This window comes from Pleuronectes platessa, chromosome 8 (assembly GCF_947347685.1).
Source record: "Pleuronectes platessa chromosome 8, fPlePla1.1, whole genome shotgun sequence".
Lineage (NCBI taxonomy): Eukaryota > Metazoa > Chordata > Actinopteri > Pleuronectiformes > Pleuronectidae > Pleuronectes > Pleuronectes platessa.
The window spans coordinates 10,348,905-10,374,595 of NC_070633.1; the positions used below are offsets into that span (position 1 = coordinate 10,348,905).

At 42.1% G+C, this 25,691-nt stretch overlaps 1 protein-coding gene across 2 annotated transcripts; it reads left to right on the forward strand.

Annotated features, from left to right (window-relative positions):
• Nucleotides 1-598: 598 nt before the first annotated feature.
• si:dkey-237j10.2 (uncharacterized protein LOC568721 homolog) lies at nt 599-15,409 on the forward strand. Of its 2 annotated transcripts, XM_053429428.1 has the most exons (9): nt 870-1,012; nt 7,121-7,253; nt 7,336-7,589; nt 7,931-8,071; nt 8,164-9,636; nt 13,099-13,225; nt 13,550-13,648; nt 14,190-14,327; nt 14,621-15,409. In XM_053429428.1, exons 5-9 carry the CDS (start codon nt 9,463-9,465, stop codon nt 14,839-14,841), a joined length of 759 nt encoding a protein of 252 aa, XP_053285403.1. In that variant the 5' UTR covers nt 870-1,012; nt 7,121-7,253; nt 7,336-7,589; nt 7,931-8,071; nt 8,164-9,462; the 3' UTR covers nt 14,842-15,409. The 2 variants fall into 2 exon arrangements, with proteins under 2 accessions (XP_053285402.1, XP_053285403.1); XM_053429427.1 differs by lacking the exons at nt 7,121-7,253; nt 7,336-7,589; nt 7,931-8,071; ... (3 more) ...; nt 14,190-14,327; nt 14,621-15,409 and adding an exon at nt 1,762-2,903 and having other exon boundaries at nt 599-1,012.
• Nucleotides 15,410-25,691: the final 10,282 nt, after the last annotated feature.

Below are 25,691 nucleotides of genomic sequence, written 5' to 3' on the forward strand. Positions count from 1 at the left end.
CACTTGCATGCACACTTATTTAGAGTCAAGCTAAACCCCAATCTCTGTGTCTTTGGATTGTGGGACAAAGCTGTAGTACCCAGAAAAAAGCCCAGCTGACACAGGGAGAACATGGAAACTCCACAAAGAAAGATCCTGGCCAAACTGCATTTCAACTGGGAACCTTCTTGCTGTGAGGCGACAGCATTCACTGCCGCATAATAAACTTTTATTCTTTATATCCAATAGATGGTGTTACATCCCCAATTTGGTCAAGGGTAAGGGGGAGTAACACAATACCAGATACAAATATGTCATGAGTCAACTAGGTCATTTAAGGTTGTATATTGCCAGCAACGGAAGCAAAATGACTTCAGAGAGAGCCTTACCAAAATGACAAACAAAACTCATCCCTAACTAGAACAAACACACTTCTGTCTAACAAAAAGAAAAATACAAAAACGAACACTCTCTAGCAGCACTCAAACAGGAGAAAACTGTGTTGAGACAAAATGGCTAAATTGGGGCTCAAGGTGTACAGTGGCACCACCCACTGCAGAGGCGGAGCTGAGGATGTGGAGCTGAGGCCTAGGAGCAGCACACACACAGCAGCATCAGAGAAACATTTATATTCCTCAGGAGAATGTTGCAGATGGTTATAGTAGAGTGCTTTTTTCAGTGTATGAACTTTTCTCACCGTGTATGTGTGTGTTCAGTTGCACATAAAGGAAGTATGAATTTGGGCTGGAGGGGGCCCCTTCTCAGTTGCAGAAGTGAAACAGGCTGTGTCACACTGTTATGAGCACTTCAGACTGACAACCAAAAGAAGCAGAAGGAGAGACATTGAAGAAGAGGAGAGTCGTCTCTGCCATGCTGGCCGAAGGTTTTCTCAGAGTGCAGCATTACAGGGAGGAGAAGCAAATTGCCTCTGCCTCTAGACGAGACAAAACACAGACACATGGTACGGATCAGGTTAGCTGTATTCTCTCCAGCTCCGACTCTACAGATTCACTGTCGTATTCAACCGAAGCAGGTAAACAGCTTCCCTAACTGTTCTAGCATATAAACATAGTGAAAAGTCTAACTTAGCATTATGGTTTCATGTTCTAATTTTAACTGTCTACTTCCCATTTGCTAAAATGTCCTTCCTTTGGGTTATCTTTGTAACGTGTTCATACCACATTGACAAAAATGTTGCCCAAACCAAAATATATAATAATAATAATAAAGATAAGATCAGGAACATCACATTTGAACTCTATGAGACTGAGTGTTGTTGAGTTCCAGAGAAAGCCCGGTCACCTTGTGTAGTCAGCGTGACCTAGGGACAGCCAACAGGGACAGGCTGGCCGATCTGAGGTTACGACCGGGATCATAGGGAGTCAAGAGCTGCGAAATGTATGTGGGGCCAGCCAATGTTGAGCTTTAAAAGTTTTTAAAAGAATCTTGAATTTAACCGGTAACCAGTGATGGGAGGCGAGAATTGGCCTGATTTGAGCCCCTGTTTTTGTTAAAATACGAGCAGCAATGTTTTGAACAAGCTGCAAACGAGTAACTACGGTTTGGCTGAGGCATGCACACAGGGCTTTGCAGTAATCCAGGGCGGGAGAAAACAAAGGCATGTTTTAGTTTTTCTAAGTCCAGGAGAGATAAAACAAATTTGATTTTGGAAATGTTTCGTAGATGAAAGCAGGATTTTCATGATTTGATTAACATGCGTTTTAAAGTTCAGATGAGAATCAAACTGAAAGTGAAAACAACTAGTTTATTTTGTGCAACCAGATCCAAATCAGGAGGAGTTAGACTCCACCCAACCCCAGGGACTGAGAGTTGGGCCTCCAGGCCCCATAGGCCTCTCAATCCCTGGATGTCCACCTGCCCTCACCCTGGACCAGGACTTCACAGTTTGCATAGACGACTGTAGCCTGTTGGAACAGTATCCAGACCTACAGGTGGCCGACTCAGGCCGCATCTCGCACAACCCGCTGAGAGCCACCATCGCCCAGCATGGTTTGTACAACCCTGTCTCTGAAGTTCAACATCAGGCAGAGCAGGCAGCCCAGCAGGAGCTGCAGAGGGAGCCTGTACCAGACCAGGGATATATGGTCATGGGGTCCAGTGTGAATGTGAGCCTGGGTCTGCCTGGATCTGGCTTGGAGCCCATGTCGAACTCGCTTCTGAACGGGCTGCTGGAGAAACAGCTGGAGGAGGTGTACATGCAGCACATGACTGACAACTTGGCTCGATGCAGCTCGTACATGGAGAACAGCCTCCTGCGTGGCCTAGTGCTGCCACAGGGGCCCGACTCACTGGAGGTCAGTCTGGAGGAAGGACCAGGAGGAGGAGCCGAGAAGAAAATCAGTTATCTGAGCACCCAGAACTTAGTTCCCTGCTCGTCCAACTTCAGCTCCCCTGTGCTGAGGATTTCAGAGAATGATAATACTTATCCGAAATGAAACACGAAGGAACACATCCTGCAAAATTAAATGTAATTGACTCTATTGCTCTTTCTTTCTAATGTTGCTTCTGTTATTCACAATTACGGATATCAGCAGATTGTAAAATGACACAGATCAGTAAAGAATTATATATTTTTATTTTCTCTTTCTGTATCTACATCATCTTTGTTTACTTGCTTGATAAGAAATGATGCCTCGATTTGACCTGCTTTCATGTGCCACCTGCTGGTTAATTGTTGTACTACACCACAGTAACTTCACCTGTAGTTCATGAGAAGGTATTTTCCTGACATTTACATGGGGTGTGTGTAAGGCAGGTAATATAACAGAGCAAAGTGTAAAGCCAGTGTTATACTGCACCCTTGAGAGTCCTTGTGTACGCATTGTCGTGTATCTGTCTGTAAAATAACCCCTCTGCTGTAAACCAACTCAATGAGACAAACATTAAATCATCAGTGGTCTTAATGAGAGGCTGTCTGAGCTCTGACACATCCACAAACCAGGGAACACAGAGCCACATCCAGGCTGTAACATTAAATATGGAGATCGACAGCAGCTGTTTGCAGTATTTCAGTTTGCTCATCATTTCCATTTCCAGTACCATAGTTAGGCAGGAGGTATATAATAGAACATGAGCTAAAGCACAAATGTAAATGCCATATTGCATGTTGCCAAAAATACAAAAATTAGTGAATGTTGGAGTGGAACCCGATAATAATCTGAAATTACAGTCCAATGTTTTTTAAATATCTTTAAACAATAATTTACAAAACATAATTCCTCAATCACATCTCTCAATCTTTCCTGTTTCATGACAAACCTCTAAATATGCAAACTGATCATTCTATTTAAATATAAACGGATCAACTACAGCCAGCGTGATGGTACCACGGGTCAATATTCATATTTTGATATTTACATTATGGAGATATTGCCTGTGTAAATGTAAAATGGACTTTGTATATATAGCTTTTCAAGTCTTATTAACAGCTTATGATACAGGTCGCATTCGCTCTTTCACACGCACACATTCATACAGCGCTTCTGTTCACAGCACCTTTTCTATCACACATTTTCATCCCAGCCCTCTCGGGAAATTGGTGTTTCAGTGACACCTGGGAATGCAAAAGGGAGCTGGGGATTGAACCACAAACCATCTGATTAGTGGACGACTCATTCTATCTCCTGAGCCACAGCCAGTCAGGAGCCAAATTCTTTAAAATGCACCTGCAGATCACAGTGAGGTCCAACATGAACCGACAGAGGCCTGTAGATTTATGATGCATCTGCCTGCTTGAGGTTGATTTGTGAAGAGGGAGGCCCAACTTCTCATATCTGGGCCCCTCAGAGCACACGTAGTGAGGGAAGTGGTGAACTATTAACGTGCACTGACACACACGTTGGCTTTTCGGAAACCTGAGTCAATTCACTCATCTGTGCAAAAAGATGTAAATCTGTGATTATCATACTAGAGACAATGGTGTCTCTGAGGCTTTATACAAACTAAATACAAAGCAAGAGAAAAATAAATAGGAATGAATTCTTTGGAGATATTTAACCTAAACAACGAGCCCAGCTCCCCCACCGGGACACATCAGGGCCATTATAACCTAGGATGACTCTCAGTAGAGTGCATACCTCTGCCCAGGCATTACAATCACCTTGTGAAACAACATTGAAATTCACTAGATACAGATTTTTTTATTTTGATCTTTGTCCAAATTGCCCACATTCATATATATATATACTTTCCAGCCTTATAGTTACACTTAACCCGAGAGCTCTGCATACCTCAGGTTCTTATATTTGTAGGCCTCCTCCACTGCATCCTCCCAGGGTACAGTAGGCTTGATGATGTAAACGAGCCAGAGTGAGGCCGACCATAGCACAAGGTCTGTTCTGAGGTTGGTTGCAGCAATCTCAGCCGGAAAGCAGAGTATCTACCATATGTCTGCTTCCAGTAATTAACTCCCAGTCATGTGCACCGAGCTGCCCTGTGTCTGGTCTTGAGGTGGCCGGTCTGGCATGACCCTCACCTTCCCAAACAAATTCTGTTGCAGCCCAGCAGGGTAAGGAGGAGGAAGGGCATTGAATCTCATCCGCCGACTTTCTAGTACTTCTAAGGTCCACCGCCAGGTGTATTGGCCTTGAGTAAGGCTGGTTTTGTTGACCACCAAGATGTGTTTGAGTGTAACTGGCGTCAGGCAGAGAGACCATGTGAGGTCATCTCTGTACCACTGGCTGAGATTTTTGGGAGACAGCAAGACATCATAGATAGAAACCTTGATGGTTAAGCCTGCTCTGAATGTCTACATCTCCCACAACTCTTTCTGAGATATTTCCCTTGCTCACTGTCTCCCATCTCATCCACTGTCCTTGCTTGGCCTGTGCGATGGCTTTTGCACGCCTTGTTGCCTCTTCCTGCTTGCGTATCTTTTGCCTGAACGTCACTTAACTTTCTTCAGTTAAATTCAAACAAAACAGAAATAATACTCTTCGGTTCCGATCAGCAGGCTAACTCCTACCATTTCTCGGCCCCCTGGCAACCAATATAAAAAATCTAGGCGTCACGTTCGATTCCCAACTGAATTAAAAAAATCTGAAATCATAAATTTTTGCTACATCAATCTACGAAATAGATCCGGATTAAATCAGTCAATCTCTCCCTGACTTAGAAAAGCTAATACATGCCTTTGTCTTTTCCCGTCTGGACTTTTGCAACGCCCTGTATACATGCCTTAGTCAAACCTTAGTAGCTTGTTTGCGGCTTGTTCAAAAGGCTGATGCATCCCTTCACTGGTTGCCAGTTAAATTCAGGATTATATTACAGATTCTTTTAATAACTTTCAAAGCTAAACTGGCCCCTTCTTACATTTTACAGCTCTTGACTCCCTACAATCCTATTCGCAACCTGAGATCAGCTAGCCTGTCCCTGTTGGCTGTCCCTAGGTCAAGGCTGAGTACTCAGGGTGACCTGGTGCTTTCTCTGTCAGGGCCCCGAGGCTCTTGAACTCCCTGCCTGGCGAGATTAGGCTCCTCACCTCACTACCTAAAAATCACTGCTAAAAACGTATTTTTATAGGAATTCATTTTTAACATGCATGTGATTTGTGACTCTGGTACTACTGTGTTATTTCCTTTATTTATTTTTATCTTAGTTATATTACAACCGCATTGTATGTAGTTTCAGTTTTGACTCTGCTGCCTATGAGAATAGGTGTTGTGTTTAGTTTAAAAAGGCATTGAGGTGATCTGAGCAGCTGAGTGGGCCACATGGTTTTCATAGCACTGCCATACAAACCAGTAGCCAGTCAGATTAACTTTAGCCTAACATACTGTTAAGATCCCCCATCTGCTGGCAAAACACCCCTGCACCCGCAATGTTATACTTGTATAACATATAATAATAATATAATATAATAAGAAAACCAAAAGTGTTGTACTGTGGACATCTATTCATTAGAAGTATAAGCAGCTCTTAAATTTGCAAAGCTGATTTTTTTTCTGAAACTAATAAATGAGTATAGTATAGTAGGGAGTATAGTTGTGCCACCTGCAGATGTCTGCTGTCTTTTCCAGGCAGCTCACACATTAAGCCCCCTCTGGCTCCACCATGTGGCTTGGTGGGCCTCCTACTACACAGCCTACTGCTTGTCTCAATAATCCCTTTTGAGTTTAAGACTAGGATTGAATAATTTACACAGCAGAGGTATACTCCAGCAGCAAAAACGATATCACTTGAAAATGATGGTCCCACAAGCAAATCCTGATATACTGACTGATTCTAAGACACAACACACCAGGAGCAGTAAATTATTGATCATGAAGTGGATATAAATGATTAACATATTTGTTTGGATTGAAAGAATTGGCAGGGGTTGTGGTGTTTTCTGTCTCCATATTATATTCTGTCACTGTGCCCCAATGTTTTATTGCCTTTAATATACACTGCTAAAATAAATTAAGGGAACACTTACAAGTGAAGATTATTATTTTCATATTAACCAGTCTGACAGAGCTCAAATGTGATGGTTACACTAGTTTTCATTCATCTTTTAGCCATTGGTTTTTGTGATGCACTTTGTACCCTTGTTTAGATAAGTGCCATACAGTTATTATTATTATTATTATTATTACTTGATTCTGTTAGCAACATCTCCCGTCTTACCTTGATGGGTAGCTCTAAACCCCTATAGAGCCCAATGCTGCAGAGGCACCTGGAACCTATTTATTTTCTGAGAAATCAACAAAAAAGTTGAAAAACACCCTCACTCAAAAGTTTTAAAGAGAGTAAAAAGAAAATTCTTGATCTGTCCTCTGATCCAGATCTGTACCAATTTAAGGACTCTTACTTGGTTCAGCTCTCTTGTGAAAATTGGTTGAGTAGTTTTAACATAATCCTGCTAAGTAACAAAAGGACAAAAAAATAACCCCCTTGGCGGAGGTAACAACATTGGATTTTGAGGGAATATTCTCTGCTGTTTTAATAGAGGATGGGGGACCACAGTGCTTCTTTGCTTGAGCTTTGCTTTTATGGTTTTGAGGAGCGCTGACTGGATTGTCGTCATTTGAGCTTCAGCATGCGTCGTCTGTGGGGTTTTCTTGAATCAGAAGGTAGTCGAAGAGTTCCTCATGGTTGAGGCTCGATGGAGCTGAAATCTTACGCTGACATTGGGTTTCAGAATCGTTATCGTATTGGACTTCGACGGAATGAGCCACGGTTTCGGGGATGAATCCAACGTCTTCCTGTGAGGACCGAGCCTCATTCTCTGAATCAGAGATGGCTAGAGACATGGCGATTGACAGAGCCAGGAGGTAGGATAACAATCACATGAGCAGCTATGCTGAGGCATTTAATTGGTGTAGTTATTAAATAAAAGCCTTATTCTGATACCAGTCCCCATGTTCACCATAAAACACGCCAGTTGTCCCTGCATGGCTGTAGGATGGCTGCTCTTCCTCTGCTGCTATCCATTTGGGGTGTGTTGGGATGTTTGGGCCTTACCCCCCCTGCTGAGCTCCCTGAGCCCCACAACAGCCAACCTTGCTGGGCTACAATGGCAGCGATGTCGGGGGCCTGGTGATGATCAGTGTGGACTAGCACCGTGTGAGATCGTGCCCTGGATCATGCTGGCCTCAATGGCCAAACTCGTAAGCCTCAAATTCCCTCTCATACCAGAGGCCCACTTTTGAGTTGATGTTACAGGTGGTCATATGTCATGTAATTCAATGTAAAATGGTTAACATGATTGTAAATATAAATTTAGCTTAAAATTGTCATTGTGAAAGTCTTAGCATGCTGATATTAGCCTTTAAAAAAACATTATGTACAACCTGGCCTAAGATGCCTCCCCTGAGTTTTTGACAGTTAATCGTTTTGGTTTTATGGGCCCACACAGACCGAATGAAAAGACCGAATTAGTCATGACTAAACTCTGAGATTGAGGATTTTTTGTTGGACTGATTATGGTCTCTTTTTGTTTATTGTGTAGGCCTCTCTTTTATGGCCTGGTGGCACCCCTGACATGAAAATTCACCCCTAGAGCCGATGTTATCGCCGCACTCTCTGTTTTCCGCTTCTCATATATGACGTACCTGATCAAAGAGATGCTTCACTACTCAGGTATCATAACGTGAGGGCTGCAGTTTACTAACTTGAACCTTAAAATCTTGTTTTCTCAAAGCTTTGTCTTGTAAAATTTGATTTTGAGTGATCTTCCTTTAGCATGGTGACCTTTGCCGTCAGCATGAGACCGTATGAGGAGGCAAACGTGTCGGAGAGCAGCAACACCAGCTAACTCCAGTTCTTCCTGAAGATGGGATGCAGTGTGTATGAAATACTGATCTTCATCTTCCTGGGTGTGCCCACTATACAGGACCTCCATGAGTGGAGATGGGTCTTTGTCTGCCCAGGGTTGGATTAATTTGATTATGTCCTCTTTTGGTTTAATTACTTTTGCCGGTTTTTCCTTGTGTTTGGATATGTGTTCATTTTCAGTTCTGTTACCCTGTTTTATTGTGAAAGTATGCTCCTTGTATGTCTGTAACTTAATTTCATGCCTTTGTCCTGTTTCCCTCCCCTGTGATTGTCTGCATCTTTTCCTCATGTGTTTCACCTCTATTCAACTCTGCCTCCCTTATCCCAAGTCCCTGTGCTTCCCATTCGTCGATGATGGTTTGTCACAGATTTCCGCTGTCTTGTTTCCAGTGTCGTTTTGTTTTTAGACACATAAAAGTGTTTATTAAAGGACACTTTTGTTTTGCTACTGAACTTTGCTTCTGCATTTTTGGGTCCACCTGCATACACTAACAAGAAGAAATGAGCACAGACTGGGATAAAGAAAAGAAAGGCCGGGGGTTAATGTAAAGCAATGACTTCAGTGTGTTCAGCTACAATATTTTGGCTCCATAAAATTACAAGTTACTACTTGTGGGGTGTGGAGACTGGGTTTATGAAGGATCTTTAGCAATTTCAAGTGTTAAATATTTCACATTCGGGCTTCATCATTTTGAATGTTTGCCAGTGACAAAGCTTTGCTCTGCTTCGTGTTTCACCTCTAGAACAGCTCTGGTTTGAGGGTCATTTGCATCTGCAGTCTAATTTAATTTCAAAGTGCCTCCCCAAGAGTTGCACCCACCTTAGAAATACCTTGCAGCCATAAACGCTGATACAGGCCGTCCACACTGTAACACACACACACACAAATCAGTCCTGCCTCTCCTTGTTTTCTTTATGAATGCACAACACACCCAGTGGTAATTTGACAAGGACAGCCTCCTAAAAATAGCCCCCCCACCATCCACTCACCCACCCCCACTTTGACCTCCTCAGCTGCTGTGGTCTCTTTTCCCACCACAGCTCGTGCAGGGAGTGGCTTGGAGATCCACACAGTTTTCTTTAGGACCAGGGCTGGGGCAGAGGGCTGCACAGTGGACAACGGTGAGGGGTCTTGACGAGTCACTGACCTGAGGACTGGAAGCTGAGGAGTGAGGGGCACAGAGGAGGAGATTTTTAGCCGGAGTCATGAGGGTGGGAGCCGCAGCCTTGACTGGGGGGATTTTTGGGGCAGTGGGGACCCTGTGTTTCCTCCTGGCCTTTGGTACAGACTACTGGCTGGTGGCCAGTGACAACTGTGGACCACATACATGGCCCACACAAACAACCCAGACAGGGGGGAAAGATGTCAATGGGACTGAGGTAGGACAAAGATGTGTGTGTGTGTGTCAGTCACATCATGGGTACCGGTTGTGGTGTGGGGACCAAAAATCCAGTCCCCATAAGGATAACCCTTTTAAATAAATACAGACTCTACTCTGAAGGTGCCTGTGAAGTTTTAAGCATTGGCCTTTATGGCATGTTTTTAGGTGAGTCTGTGTTTGTGTGTGTGTGTGCATTGCTCATCTTCCAAATATGGTTTGGTACCACCGACTTCCTGGTCCTCATGAGTAAGGATTTAAGCAGGGTGGACATTTTCAGCATTAGATATGGTAATCAACAGAGAAAAAGAAGATTATTTGCTGAAGATACCAGCTAAGAAGATAGTAACTTATGCAGAGGAGCAAAAGTGAAGCACAAGTTAAGCAAATTTGTATATTTTCTCCTGTCAGCCTGAATGAGCCAATGAGAGAACACAGCAGGAGATAAGCCAAAGGATTCAGGGCCAGTGAGTAGGCAAGTTCGCAGCGTTTCTAACACCCCACAGATGTGAAGCTGGGAGAATACAAATAAAAAATCTACCTTTTGACTCTTTGTTGTCCAAATATTATTAGCTGTGGTGTCAACACAAAACTAAACATAATTACTTTTCTCTTCTCATCATCTTCGATGTGCTGTAAACAAAAACACAATGCTTTCTGCTTCTGAATTCGTACATCATGTCATGACTCTGGCTTGCCCTACCTAGGTGCCTCCTCCTATCTGAATTATTCTGCTGTGTTCTTCTCAACAACATTATTTGTACTCACTTTTGCCTCCACCTTTGACATCTTTTTTTATATCATTCTCCGTTCTTTTTATCGTCCTCACTCTCACTCACTGTATTATTGTCATCAGCAGCAGTGCATCAGTGTATTTTCGTTATTAAGGACATCACTGCGGTCCCATAAAATCGTTCTTCACCATCACCATCACCTGTCAGGTAGCGGAACTTTCTGTCAGTGTCAGAAAGTTCTGCTTCCTCTTCTCATTGCTGGGGGGGATATGAGGCAGATTCACATACGAACATTTCCAGTTGGACTGTGATTTATAAAGTGAACATTGCATGTGCAAGGTTTTATAAATCAGATATTTTTTTGGGTACGCCATTTTATACTGAGTGGATAATAACTAACTGTTACTCCTACTGCAAAAGTAACTAAACATAATCTTCATCACCATTTGGAACCTGGATATATCGATCCAACAGATCCAAAGTTTTATATATACATTTTTTTCTTCCTGAAAGATTTGAGAAATGGATGTCAGGAAAGGTGAGCCAAGGTCGGTGATTAGAATAAACAATTTATTTTTTAACATAACACAGTATGTGAAGCTTATAAGAAAATGTTTTCCTAATAATTTCCTCTTTCTGTGCAAAGTGATGGTTTTCATCCCTACCACCATTTATTGGTTATATATCAACATTATCTACTACAACTGAGCCCAGATACATTTTGAATTGTTATCAATGTAATACTGAAGTTTATTTTTGGTCTTTTTTGGTTTAAACTTTGTTAGTTTTAAAAAAATAGCTCTAACTACCTCATCAATTTAGATATTTTAAGGTGTGTAAAAACTAACAAAGTTATGGTTAGTGGCCCTGTTTTGTCATACCTCTAGACCCTTTAGAAAGGGTGGTCCTCACAGGTGATGATAAATGGACCATGGAAACCAGTATGTGTGTGCGTAATTGTTCACTTCTACAAAAAAAATACACATACTGAATGCAAACCTTGCTGCTGGCTTTCAGAACTGTTAGGTGATCTCCAGCTAATCACTTTCATATAATAATAGTCCCAGCAGTACATTATTTTTAACTGTGACACATCAAGTGTGATAACCACAAAAATAACTCTCTAGGGAACCTGATCTGGTGTAGACAGTGGGGTGCATGTCACAGTAAGATATTTATGATTAATTCTGAAGTGATTTGGTATTTCACTTTCATACTAGAACCTGCAGCAGTTACTCAGACATCCTGGTTTTTAGTCTGACTTTAGTGAATTGTAGTAAGAGTAAAAAACACTGGATCTTAGGCCCAATCCCATTTTGTCCCTTGGCTCTACTTCTTAGCCTTTCGCCTTCGTTTTGCACGTTCATGTCTAAGGGTAGGTTGTCCCAATTCCTGTTGGGATGGAGGAGTAGGGCCAAAGGGTAGGGCTTTAGACCCCTCAAAACTGCGATTTTTCAGACCCACACCTCAAACCTAGAGGTACCCAGAATGCTTTGTGTGATTCATATCTGAAATAATGCAGAACATCCAAGCTTTTCAATTTCAAATATGATTGATTCACCTGCATTAGCATAGATGTTATTTTGATATTATAGGTTTGTCGCTTTAGTAACTGCAATCAATAGCATTGGTTTAAGATCTCAACAATATCATTACAATGACAACCCCCGGCAAAACTGTCTTGTCTGTTTACATCGACAACTACTGATGACGTGTCACAATTCGTATTCTCCTTGTGACTACGTTTCAAGGTGCAAGATCCTAAAAAACAAGGGCTAGGGGTTGGGCACAGGACCACTGTTTGCCTGCCGTCAACCAAACTATGCTCAAATGTGATTGGTCAAACTCGAACCGGCAACCAGAAGACTTCTGGGCCGGCCCCGAAATCTTGTCCCACACCTACAGCTTCTGCATATTCACATGTAGAGTTTACCCGTCCACTAACATGGAAGAGGTGGGGTTTTTGACCTATAGGGTGATAGAGACACTTTGGCTTCACTTTTGGGAGCTGTCAAGTCGTCTTTCTTTGTATACAGTCTATGATTTTTCCCAATGCTTTGAGCTAAATGCTAACATCAACATGCTACCATTCTCCCCATAACAATGCTAACATGCTAATGTGGTTACTATCTTAGTTTATTAAGTGAATATTTGGTTGAATTCTCCCAAGCTAAAATAACCCAGATGACATCACCAGGGTTATTTTTCTCAGACGTGACCACACTCTTTTAGAGCCATGATAATACAACTGCTTTCATTGGCTGACTCCCCCGTGGCGAGTCACCTGATCTTCCTGTGCTGCCCGTTAAAGTTTCTTACATTTTTCTATTCTTCCGTGCCACATGTGTGAGAGAGTTCACAAAATGCAAAGTAAGGGATATATTTATAAAAGCTAAATCCCCTGTGAACGACAAAGTCTTTCATTTTCAATAAAAGAGGATGATTAAAGTTGCTGTGTGTTATTCAGCGCCATCAATCATGTTTTTGACAAGCCAGCGGAGAGTCTCACTCATGCGTGTTTCATAAGTTCCCCCTTGAAAAACCTCACGGAGCAGCAGGCCATAATCAGAACCACGTTTAAAGCCACAGCTCGGCTTAAGCACAGACTCACGCAGAGCGGCTAACAGACACGTGCTGACAGATGATGAAACATATAAAAGTTCATCCATCTTGAATTATTTTTCTAGTGTCTGTCTGTGTTTGTCTACAATCTCCTTCCCCCCTCTTAGGTCCAGTCAGACGTGGAACCAGTCACTGTTCCTCAGAGGCTGCTCACCCTCCACCATGAGGGCTTCTTCTGGCGCTGTGTGTTTCAGGTGGAGCCTGCAGCACATGCAGTCGTGGCCACTCTCTTCAGTATGTAGAACAAACAAGGTTTTTGCTGGAGCTTGTCCAATGTGGTTGAATGTCTCATGCTCAGTGGTGTGGTCTGCTCAACACGCTCCATGTGCAGGGAGGAAAAATGGCTATAATTTGGATATTTGACAGAAAACATACAGCAGGAGAGTAATACGAATATGTCGGCCTTTATTAGAGGTTATAGGGTTATTTTCTTTTGCACTTTTGTGGCGTATCTTAGTTTTTGCTGTACTCAACCGCATGAAGTCATTGCGAGAACCACAATGTGTTTTCCTTTTTAGGTTTTGAGCTTTTAAAATTACCATTATTTTTTAACTGTAGCGAACCAGCCAGAGTCCAAGTTGTGTAGCCACGGTTACCTGTTCCCTCTACCTGTGGCACTTGGACAGGTGCCTCATCCCAGTTATGATGCCACAGCAGGTAAGTCGCAAAGTCCCAAACACAATCACATAGATACAAGCCAGTATTTCAGCAACTTGCACATATACACACATACACAATTGACATTAAGGCCATTTACATTATACAGTTACTAAGATAAGCTAAGATCACATCATTTCATATAAGTAAAATTTGAAATAGTGAAGTCCTTAAATGTCTCCCCACAGCCAAATTTTGTTGGAGTATTAATTGGAGTATTAATATTCATGTATTTGTTTGTTTGTTTGGCTCAATATTTTCTTAATATTTAATTTCCCAACACTAAGATCTAAATGCTGTCTCTTTACTCTGCCAGTTATATTTCTGGAGTTAAAAAAACAAAATATTGAATTCATTCATTGACCTAAACATGCAACATTTAAGTGTAGAAATAGTGTTATCTGCCTGTAAAACAGCCTCCATGTGCAAGTTCTAAAAAAATATCATTGATTTGACCTTCTGGGTATTAGCCTAGGCCCAGTATACACACAGATAGATAGGTGCACCGCTCTGATGGTGGCCTCGGCTGTGTTTCCCGCAGTGTTTCGGGGTTTCTGGACCGTGCTGATAATCCTAGGGCTTGTCTCAGCTCTGGCTGGAGGCTTCCTCCTGGTCTGTGGTGTCCCCTTCATCAGCCCCCGACTCTACAAGCTGGGTGGAGCCTTCCTCATCGCTGCTGGTAAAACATAATCTACTGTGCATACACATGAGTGGATTTGAAAATACACTATCAGGGGAGTAGGTGCATGAAAAGACACAAAATCATGTTGCAGTCATTGCTGCTGTCGGCTGTTTACACTCGTCACACTGCAAATACATACCCTAACACGCAGTGCAGCAGATGTCACTCTGCAGCACGGTCGCTATAACGACAGCAGCTGCTGTGGCAACAGTAGAGATGAGTAAGGGAGCTGCATTCCTCTGGTGCTGCTCCCGGCAGTGACAGGCTCTGACACTCTCCATACCCCACAGCCTGCTTGTTCCTCTTCATGCTGCTGCTCTACGTCCTGTGGATGGAGGTGGTGGATGTGAAAAGCTACGTCCTGCAGGAGAGGGGAGAGGCCTGTCCAGACGCCGAGGTCTCTGTGCTTTACGGCCTGTCGTTCATGGTGGCGGTTGCTGGAGTGCCCCTGGAGCTCGTCTCTGGGTTGGTTTTCATGCTGGTGGGCCGGGCGCTGCGTGCCAGCAAGTGAGCTCACCATCTGGACCGGAGGAGAAGAGCGGACTGACCTTTTTATGTCCTGCACTGGGACTCGGTGGCACACATGTGGGATGTAAACACCCACTGGAAACACACAGTCAACATTACTGCATCACCCCTTTGGAAGTTAATCCGCCTGCGGTCAGAGACACTGGTTTGGTGTTGCTGTTTTCTGTAACTTGCTTTGCTTTATTTTTCATAAAAATAACCAATTACAAAAGAGGTCAGCAGTCGGGTTTATAGATGTAAACATGATGTGATATCTTGCATATTAACCAGCATTATAAAATATGCTGAGACTCTTTTAAATTTTTTTTTAAAGCAAAACTCTGAGAATATAAATATTTCTTCTGCTCAACTGCATCCTTCAGTAATTCTGCCAACTGCTGCTTTTTATTGATGCTGCAAATGATGATTCCACAGAGCGGAAGGTAAGGTACGCATGGGTGAGCCAGCTGTGTCCCCCCCGTCCTGGTTTTGGCACACGATCAGAGTGGGCTGTTGCCGGAGCAGAGTGAGGTGGGAGGGGATGAGAGGCTGGATGGACGTGAGACAGAAAGGGTAGGGTTTGGCTAGAGGGGTGGGGGTGGAGCAGGAGAGGGGATGTGGGTATATAGGGGGGTATAGGGAAAGAATTGATGCATATAGGGGTGGGGGGGGGGGGGGGGGGTACAAAGGGGGCTTTGAGAAATGAACAGCTGTTTGTGGGATTGGTTGGTGTACAGCGGGCCGGCCACCTGCCTCCTTCACCCCAATCATTTTTCACTCCCTCATTCAAATCCTTCTACTTTCTCTTTTCTGCCTCTCGATCCCACCCGACATGCAAACACTAAAACCAGTCTGTTGACAAATTTCCAATGCATTCAGCAGATCACCCTTCCGTTCAGCCCTTCTTTGCCTCAGCGTTGTCCAAAGGAGAAACACAGGCTTGTGATTGTATCATAACTGCTACAATATTAGATCACGCTCCCCTTTCATTGGTCTGAATGGGCGGAGTGTGGAAACAAGCAAGTGGACGCTCAATCACACATATCAGCCACATCTACGGCTGTGGAGAGGGGAGTGGTGCTGGGGAGGGTGGATTAAACACAAACACAGACACACACACAAACACAGACACACACACACGTGACAAGTTACGACTTGTAGGTGATGCTCTGAGTATCATTCTGCCTCTGGTATATCGCAGCTTTGGTCTTTAACATAATTATTAATGGTAACTGTTTGTATGATTATATAATGTGGTGTATATTCATTGGCGTGTGCATCTCACTAAAATTCAAAGTTGCTCACAAAAGTAGAATACGTTGTTTGAAAATATAAACTATTTTCCTCATTTGTTTTGTTTTTTTGAGATCCTCTGTTTTCTTCCTCACTTCACTATATTGTAACTAAATCGCTTCCTCATCAAACCACTTTTCTTGGCTTTGGGATCTTCAACATCCACTGATACAAATACGATTTAGCTATTCTAAGCAGGTTATCCTGATTGTGGGAATTGAAAAAAGTTTGATCAAAACATTTATTTATTTTTATTATCCTATACCATCATTGGCCTGTAGGTGGAAAGGCCAGGATCACCAGAATGGTTAGGAATCACAATGGTGAATGTTGCAATGACTATCTACAACCAATATAAGAGAAATCAATGAAAGATTCAATGACATGACAAAAACGATAAGAAACCCCCCAGCGCCGAACATCACCATCCTAGGTCTAAGTCAACAATCATGGAGGAGCCAAGACACATAAAGACTCTCTTTGCTGCAGAACACAGTTTATTCATACACATTTATGTAGTTAAAGTATCGAATTCACATTACCACAGTGAGCCAGCAGATGGCTCCTCGGCTCTCCTCTTTCAACGGGAGAAGCTCCTATGCATGGGTAGACAGAAGGAAGAAGAGGGAAGAGGAAAGGAGAGTAGGAAAGGGAAGGAAGGAAGGAGAGAAAGGAAAGGATAGGAAAGGGGGTAATTACGGAGCGAAGTATTGAACTATAACGCCGGCTTGTTCAATGACTGTAGCTCTTTCTAATTATAGTTAATTAACTCTTATGTCTCCTCCCCTGTCATCCACAACAATGGAAACACACTATCACTTCATTTAAGGAAGAAATAATCTTGCACTTGAAGTGTCAGCAATAATGGCATTATAATATTATGCATATGTCATAGTGGGCATCATGTGAATAAAGACATGACATGATAATAAAGTAATAAATGCTTTGCAAATTAACCCCAACACACCCGAGGAACCCAAAGAGCATACGTCTTGTTGATTAGGCGTAATGGCTGTGAATTAAATGTACGCTACCAGTTAGAAGTTTTTGAGCCCTTTTTTCATTTAACATAATTGAATGTCTCTGTGTTTCTGAAATTAAATAATAGAATTAATAAACAATTGGATACATGAAGTGTGGGACCTCTACATGTAAATGAACGACAGTTACTTTAATGCCAGATGCATTCTCTCAGTACTGTTTAAATCTATCCACTCCAGGTAAAATCGATGTATTTTGCAAACTGGAGTTTTAAATCTGGTTGCAATGGAGTCAAAGAGGATCAGTATCGAGCAGTGTGTTGGAACCTATGGTGGAAAATCTTTGGAAGCTTCAAAGAATTTCGTTACTGGGGCTTTAAAATATCATCATGTACGTGAGTCATATTTAAGAAAACAAAAAAATCTATTGTTTATCAATCAGTAATAATGTAATAAATACACATAGACAAACAAGTATTTGACACTGCCGTACAATAACCATATCATGGTTGATGTCTTCTACATCCTCCGCCAGTGTGTCAGTTGTGACACATGGTCACAACAAGCGTATGAAGACATAGATCTTTATTTTACTACACTGATAATGCTGTCTTTAAATGATGAAACTATTGTACATTATGGGAATATTGGATATTTGATTGCACAGAGAGCGAAATCATCTTACAAATACAATATTGATCATACTTCTGCTAAACTATAGCTATTATTTACTATTACTAAACAATGAAAGCTGAAGAGAGCACCCAGAGGGGCAGGTTTACCTATTATGCATACATCATAAGTGTGCGTCAACAGTGTTTGTGTAATAACTCTTTCTGCCAGGAGGGAGAGACAAAGTTTTCTTCACAACTAAGTTTTTTTAAACAAGGAATCAACAAATCTTTGTGTTGAAATAAATTTGAATGCTTTAATGATTGACTCATTCAGCAGCTGAACAGACATGTGGCGTTCATTAGTTTGCTTTTGCTTTTACCTTCTGTCCAGTTCATCTCTAAACAGAAGGGCACTCTGAGCGTGCATACCTCTGCCACGGCTGATTGGCTACTTTATTTATTAGTGAGATCAGATACATAAACTATGTACACAGAAATCTACAGCTCACATTAAACACAAGGAAAATATAAATTATTTGATATAGATGAAAATAATATTTCTCTCTGTGCCGTAACTGAATAAAGATCACACCCAAATATTTTTGGGGATTCACTAAATCTGAATCATCATCCCGATTCACATCAAATATCACCCGTTAATAGATATTAGCGCTCTACAGATGCCTGACATTTTTTAGATATCTGCAAGTCACAAAAATATTCAACAAATAAACTAAAAACACCCCCTCACAATATTTAAATAAAGTGACCAAAGATTCCTGTATCAACAAAGTCTGGTGATAACCTGCCTGCTATTTTTACATAAAGCTGCTTACAAACAAACACACACGAATACAAACAAATACAGATGAAAACATAACCTCCTTGGCCGAGGTTACCAGCTCAGTGATGATGGTTTAGGTCTGGCTCTGTTCTTTTAATGTTTCGGGGGTTTCTGACCAACCAGACTATCTTCCCGCTGCTATATGTCCTATCCCTAAAATCTACATGACAACATGAACTGTTTTAGACCGTTTACCTCTTATCTTTGTGCCATTTACAGTTATTCACTGGACTGGAGGTGTTTAAAACCTTTGACCAGTACATGTGTAAGCATGGATAGAGATATTTTAAGGTGTGGCAGCATTATTTGCTGATATTTTTCCAGTATTTACTTAAGGTCCCATGTACATTGATGTCAGACACCAAACAGCAGGATGTGGTCTCACACTAACTTGGGGGAAATTAACCCCAAGGTGGAAATTCTCACCCCTCTGTCCCCCCAGAGCACCTGGACTGAATACTTGCTGGTTCTAATCCAGTCAAAGAGGGGGATACACTTGGTGAGAGATCTTTCCGTCCCTTTTCTAACCCCCTAACTCTCCTGGTGAGCCGATTACCTGCTCTGTGTGTGTGAGTTCAGGCCCACCAGGCACTGAGCACAGCTCTTTGTGTGTGTTTGTGTGTGTGTGTACGCAGACGGACACAGTTTCTCCCAGATAAAGGCTTTTCTCCTGTCAAAAATGACTGCCCTGATAAGAGCTGATATGAGAGAATAGCAGGCCTTATGGCATCACTCTTGCCTTTTTGTTTCTTTTGTACAGCCAAAATCCCCAGAAAAGCTCCCCCCCCCCCCCCCCCAACGCGCACACACACACAAACACACACACATACACACACACACACACACACACACACACACACACACACACACACACACACACTAATCTGTACTGAGGAGAGTATAGTTGTAGAAAGGGAGCAGGTGGAGGAATAAAGAATAGTTGCTGTGTGTGATTCTTTTTCAATTTTTGTATAAATCACTAGTGTGGTTATTAAAGACATCCCCCCCCCCCCCCCCCCCACACACACACACACCCACCACCACCCGCACACGCACACACACACACACGCAGGCAGGCAGATTATGTCTGATACAGTCAGAGTTGCTGCCTTCAATTAACCTCACAAAGACAGGATCACTCACACACACACACTGTGATGATGATAGCAGGAGGGAGACAGCACAGAGTGCGTGTGTGACTGTACAACACAGTCTCTACAGAGCACGGCATCATATGATATGACTTATGAGTGAATGACAAATCATATGCTCTTTTCTTCTGAAAGAAAACATCTCAGCATGTTCACGCTATTTATTCTAATGTGCTTTCTAATGTTACAGCCAAATCGCCAGATGTTGTTTTGCTGCTGAAAACAGAAGAGATTGAAAATGCATTGTGAAATGTTTCTGTTGCTGTTGTTGGGAAGTGCTGAATGTGTAGTAAATAGAAACAGCTCGGTTTTACATTTGTAAGGGAAATGACATAGTGAGGTGAGGGCCAGAGGAGAATACCCTAGAAGTAAAGTGCTGCTAGAATAAGAATAATAGACACAATAGCATTTTGCTTATATATTTAAGGTTAATATTAGAAATGGATGTAAAATGTATACATGTGCCTAGTGTGTCTGTTTCTGTATAACACCGCATGTGAGGGCTAATGTGGATAATTGGGACAGGTTTTGTGTAACAGGACAAAACTGTTGTCTCAGGTTTGGTTGCATGAAGCTGGTTTCGGTCTCATTCAGAGTTTGGTCACAGTGAAGGACTTGTGATTTGTGATAAACAAACTGATGGTCCGATACTTCAACAGCAACTGAAACCAGTTCTTAAGAATGTTGCTCACTTTGGCCAAGACAAATGGCCACAACTTAGTGATGTTAGGCAGGAGGTAAAATTTTAAATGAAATCCGGCTTTGTCCATAAGTGTTGTCTGTCATTCAAACTTGAGGGATTTTTTGCATCAAGACGAAACAAACACCTGAAGAAAACAGAGTTGTTGACGAGTAAGAAATCACTCTGACATCAGCAGACTTCTTGCTAGCTGGTTTTCTTTATCCAGCAAAGTAAAGTCCACATACTCTTTAGTCCACTTTCATACCCTCACAGAGAAACTTTTGTAGCCCTCTAGTTTTTTGAGAGTCTCTACCTGATAGCTAGAGTCAGCTCAACATCCTGATTCACAACAGTCCATGTATACTGCAGCGGGTCCAAACAGACTTATAACATCATAAACCAAGACGCCTCATATAGCAGCATTTGTCTTTGTCTTTGCTATTATCTGATGAAGAACCAGCCTCTGGGGCAAAGGCTAATATTTCATGGCTTCCCATTCACAAGGCAAATATCAAGTCAAAGACTTGTTTCTTTCATCACACGAGTCGCACCTATTTCCACACACAAAACAAAACAATGATACTTTTTGAACGTGTTTCAGCTGATTTTGCTTGCATTTTGTTGATACATTAAACAGCTGATACATTTCGGCCAATTCATTCCACCACATTTGGTCTCCAAACAGCCTGTATACCTGCGGGCAACCGAAGACTGCTCAAACATGATTTTTCAAACTAGATAAGGAAAGCAGAAGGCTTCTAGCTGCAAAATCTAATATGTGAATATGCTAAATCTAAAGAGTTTTCATATTCACCCAAAATACTTCCACACATCGCTGCTCATATGCTGGTGTCATGATTGTCCGCTCAGGACGTCTTTAGCTGCCTGCGTTCTCAATTGTCATTGCAAGAAGACATTTGCTATCTCACTTTAGGTCAAGAGGACAGGACCTAAAGTGACATGATGATGAAACTCAAATGTACCTCAAAAGCTTTTTGCTGTGTTTCTGTGGTGGCTCTGTTATTCAGGAATCTGACCACAGTGTTGACGAGTCAGCATTTTGAGTCTGGCTGTTGACCTTTGCTGCCTTGTTTTCCAATATCTCTCTCTCTCCCTCCTCATTTCAACACCAATTTATCAAGCGACAGAGGACAGCGATGGTGGGCTCAGCAAAACCTGGCACAGTGCTAGCGTTACATAACACGATATTTATCGGTTAAGTTGTAGTTATTAAATCCAATTCCGAGTGATTGTTTTGGCGTTCACAGGTCAACTGCAGCGTCAGAGCCGGCAGATTAAAATATAATAAACACAACAGTGTGACGGATATAATACGCAACTTTAATCATTATTGTTGTTGGTGCTGCCTTCTTCATTGCCTTCCTGCTGATCTACAGTTGTTGGCTTCGGCCCAGTGTGTGTTTGTGTTTGTGTGTTTGTGTGTGTGTGTTTGCTTGTGTTTTTGACCTGGCACACACCACTACCTGGGTAGGAAACACTCAATGAATGCACACAGATACAAACACAAGCGGCTGTGTACATGTGCCACTCACTGCTGGAGCCGTTTGGCAAACAAACCAGATCCAGTGCAGATACAGTAAAATCCGATTGAACAAAAAAAAAAAAAAGAAAAAAAAAAGTCAAATAGACACAAAGAGTTTAGAACAAAGACGTGCATGAAGCACTGTGTGTGGACAGACACAACAGAGGAGACACTGCTTCAGGCTAGTGTGTCAACCATCCTCTTTCCTTTTCCTCAACTGTGTGTCTTTATTTTCCTTTAACCCCCTCCCCGCCCCTCTGTCTTTCATTTCTGCTGAAGGAGAGGAAGAGGAGACTCGATGAGAGGAGGAGGAGGAGGGGGGTTGCGATTAGTTTCAGGGTTCCAGCCCGTTTGATTGGCAGCTGGCAGCATATGGAGCTGTGAGGAAGGTTTGCCCACGCTCACTTCTGAAGAAACAAATATTTGCCTGAAGGAGAGAGAGAGAGGGCGAGAGAGAGAAAAAAATATTAATTAGTTTGCAGACGCACCGAGAGATAAAAGTCGGCAAGACGTATCCATCAAAAGGCTGCAGAGTTAGCTGCAAAATGGAAATTTCCCCCCGAGTTGACAGAACCAGTAGGCTGCTGGCTGAGCTAAGGGGGGAACACATGCGCACTGGGGGAAAGCACTAAGGTGCTCAACACAAGAGCCTAACGTGGAGTCTACATTAACATCTGTGCACACGGTTACATATTCTGAGTGGAATTAACATTTAGGCATGCATCATCCATGCCTGAGAAACATTTCACTAGCCCCTCCAATTATTTCTTAATTATCGCTTCCATCGCCGAAACAGAGCCGCGTGCGCATCAAACAGACACGTATGCAACACATCAGATGCACTCAAGGTAAACATTCACGTGGCAGTCAGAGCATGTTTGCAGTCACTCCACGATTTCCAACATACAAGATTAGGATGTTGTGTGAGGACTGACATTACTTTTCGATTATTAACCTATAAATCATTTTGTATTCTTCTCTGCAGACACAGACTTTCTTTGCGAGATACAAAGATTGACATAAATCCCATGCCCGGGTGTCACTGAGCTAGAAGTGTTAGCTAGATTAACATAAAATCTGGAAGCATCTGTGTGGCTCAGTAACAAAATGAAAAATAACAATTTATGGTGATATAAAGTTGTTTCTTTACTAAAAAAAGAAGGTGCCTGTGTTCAGGTTGTTTCTTATTATCGCTGCTATGGAGGATATGTTCTAAAACCCTGTCTTTCCTTTTGTTGCTTTGTTTTTTTCTTTATAAGCAAAACTATGCCAAAAACTAATGGTCAGATTGCCTCGAAATTTGGTAGAACAATGCAGTGGGGTTGAGGGAAGAAGCCATTATCGTTTGGTGTTGATCCAGATCAGGAGGAAGTGTCAGGATTTGTGTTCAAATTATTCAACATTGTGAAATTTTAACATTTCTCAGTATAATTCATGGATCTTGAAGAAAAGAAGTAAGTCGGTTAGTTTTTACCGTTCCTGTTCGTCTTTTCCTCAAGGAGACTTTGGGCCTTGGTGGAGATTTAACAGTTTGTCCATTTTGAATCAATCCAAATGAAGATTACCCCTCAGATATAGGGAGACTCAATATTGTTCAACTAAAATTATTTAAATAGAGACTGACTTCTTAGATTAAGGCCTTTATTTAAATATTGAGCATTAAAGGTGCTGTGTCCATATTTTTTATATGACAAAATGTTTTGTCCTCCTCTTTCAAGTCTTTATGTTCAACTAGGCTTCCCAGCTGTGGTTCTGTATTTAAAGTAAAGACACAACAGTGGTATAACTCTTATATCCAAACACATGAAGCTGTTTCTTTAGCATCATATCCACAAACCAGGCCAGCACATTGTTTTGTTTTCATTACTCCTATGACACGAGATGAATTCTCCCGGGGAACAATTAGAATTATCAGAGCACCGCTACACTAAATAAACAAAATAAAACAAACACCTATTTCTATTTGCTCCTCAAGACAATAATTGTAAGTAAAAATAACCAACTTCATCTGCAACCCTAAAACCACTGAATCCACTAATCACGACCAAAATAAAAGCACATGAAAGAGACTTGCTTTGCTTTGATACATGGCGCTCAGACACTGACCATGGGATTATGCAGCCCTGATAAGGTAATTAACCGACTATGATAGTGTAATTAAGCAACATCTGAGAAGAAAGGCTGCTGGAGTGGCGTGTTGGTGTGGGTGCACATCAAAGCCTTGTGGCGCTGCTTTAAAGGCAGATGGGCAACGCAGAACATTTGGTTTCCTCAGCGAGAGGTATCGGCAGGGGCTGAAGGAAAGATTGCCGTGCCACTGAGAATTAGCTGACAACCACAAAATGAAGTTATTGTGATGGAAATCAAATCTGTCTTTTGGAGCAATTCAGTTGTGTAAAATGGTCAGAGATCATATCGAGGGAACACAGAGACAGTAACTGATAGCTCCATTGTTAGAGAGCCAAACGGTCTCTCTCCCGGTGCAAAGTCTCAACAGATTCCACTGAATAAATGGAACTTGCATGAATTCACTTAGTTATTTACCTTGCTTTGCTTTTATTGAGAATGCATCTTTGTGGGATTCGTCGTCGGGCCTCGCCGAGTACCCCTCCCTTCCCCTCCCTCTCCCCCTGCTCCCTCTGTGTGCACTGAACCAGCACAAATTCATTTTTATTGTATTTATTTGTTTATTTACTCTTATCTCTTTTCCATTTCAGAGGCTTCCTATCAGAGACCTGCAAACCTCAGAAGCCGAGTGGCAGGGGAGCCGTGGGTTTACGTTTGTGTGTGTGCGTGCATGAGTGTGAGTGTGCTGTGTGATTGTGTGTGTGTGTGTGTTTCAGGGGATTGGTATAAAATTAAAACACAAACAGAAAGGAAACATTGGAATCATCACTTTTGTTATCGCCTGCTATACGGTTTACAGCTCCCACTGTTAACAAACTCCTCCAGGGTTATGAAACAGAAAGCGCTGAAATGGACTCACTTCATGACTCAAAGGATATCTTTTAAGTAATATTATAAACACTTGGAAAAGAGTTCTACTGCAATGGGTTTGAAATTCATTTTAGAATTAGAGAAAAACAGTATTGCGTCCAGCAATAAAGCGCTTTGCCTATGATGAGCATATTCACAGAGGAGTTTCACATGTTTAACTCAGATCCAAGTCTGTATGAGGAGGTGTCTGATGTCCGATGGTAGTGATGAAGCTGATGATGATGCTACTCACACCTGGTTTTAGCCCAAATGACTTGCTCAAACAAATTGTCACCTTTGGTAGTGCAATTCATGGGTCGCAGAGACAGCAAGTCATTCTTCATATCTCCAGGGATCCAATATATTTATAAACTAGAATGGCACTGATACCTCAGCCAATGCCCAACAGTTTAAATTCACGAGATGCAGATTTTTATTTTTGCATCTGCACCAAATTTCACACGCTCATAAATATCAGTTCCCTAAATGTACCTATCAGCACTGACCATGCATTATTGCCTGGGAAAATGGTTAAGACGTCTGTTAAAAAAAGAGAAAAGAAAATCCTGGATCTTCTCTGTAATCTGCACTAAAAAAGATAGGTTCTTCCCAGACCAATTTTACTTTATTCGGTTCCAGCTGCTCTGCAATGGCATCAAGGCTCCTTTGCCAACTCCCCTTCTGAATGGGGTTTCAGCTTCGCAGCTATTAGCTCACACCACAAAAGTTCCCCGTGTAACATTGTCTCTGTGAGAATGTGGAAAGCTGTTT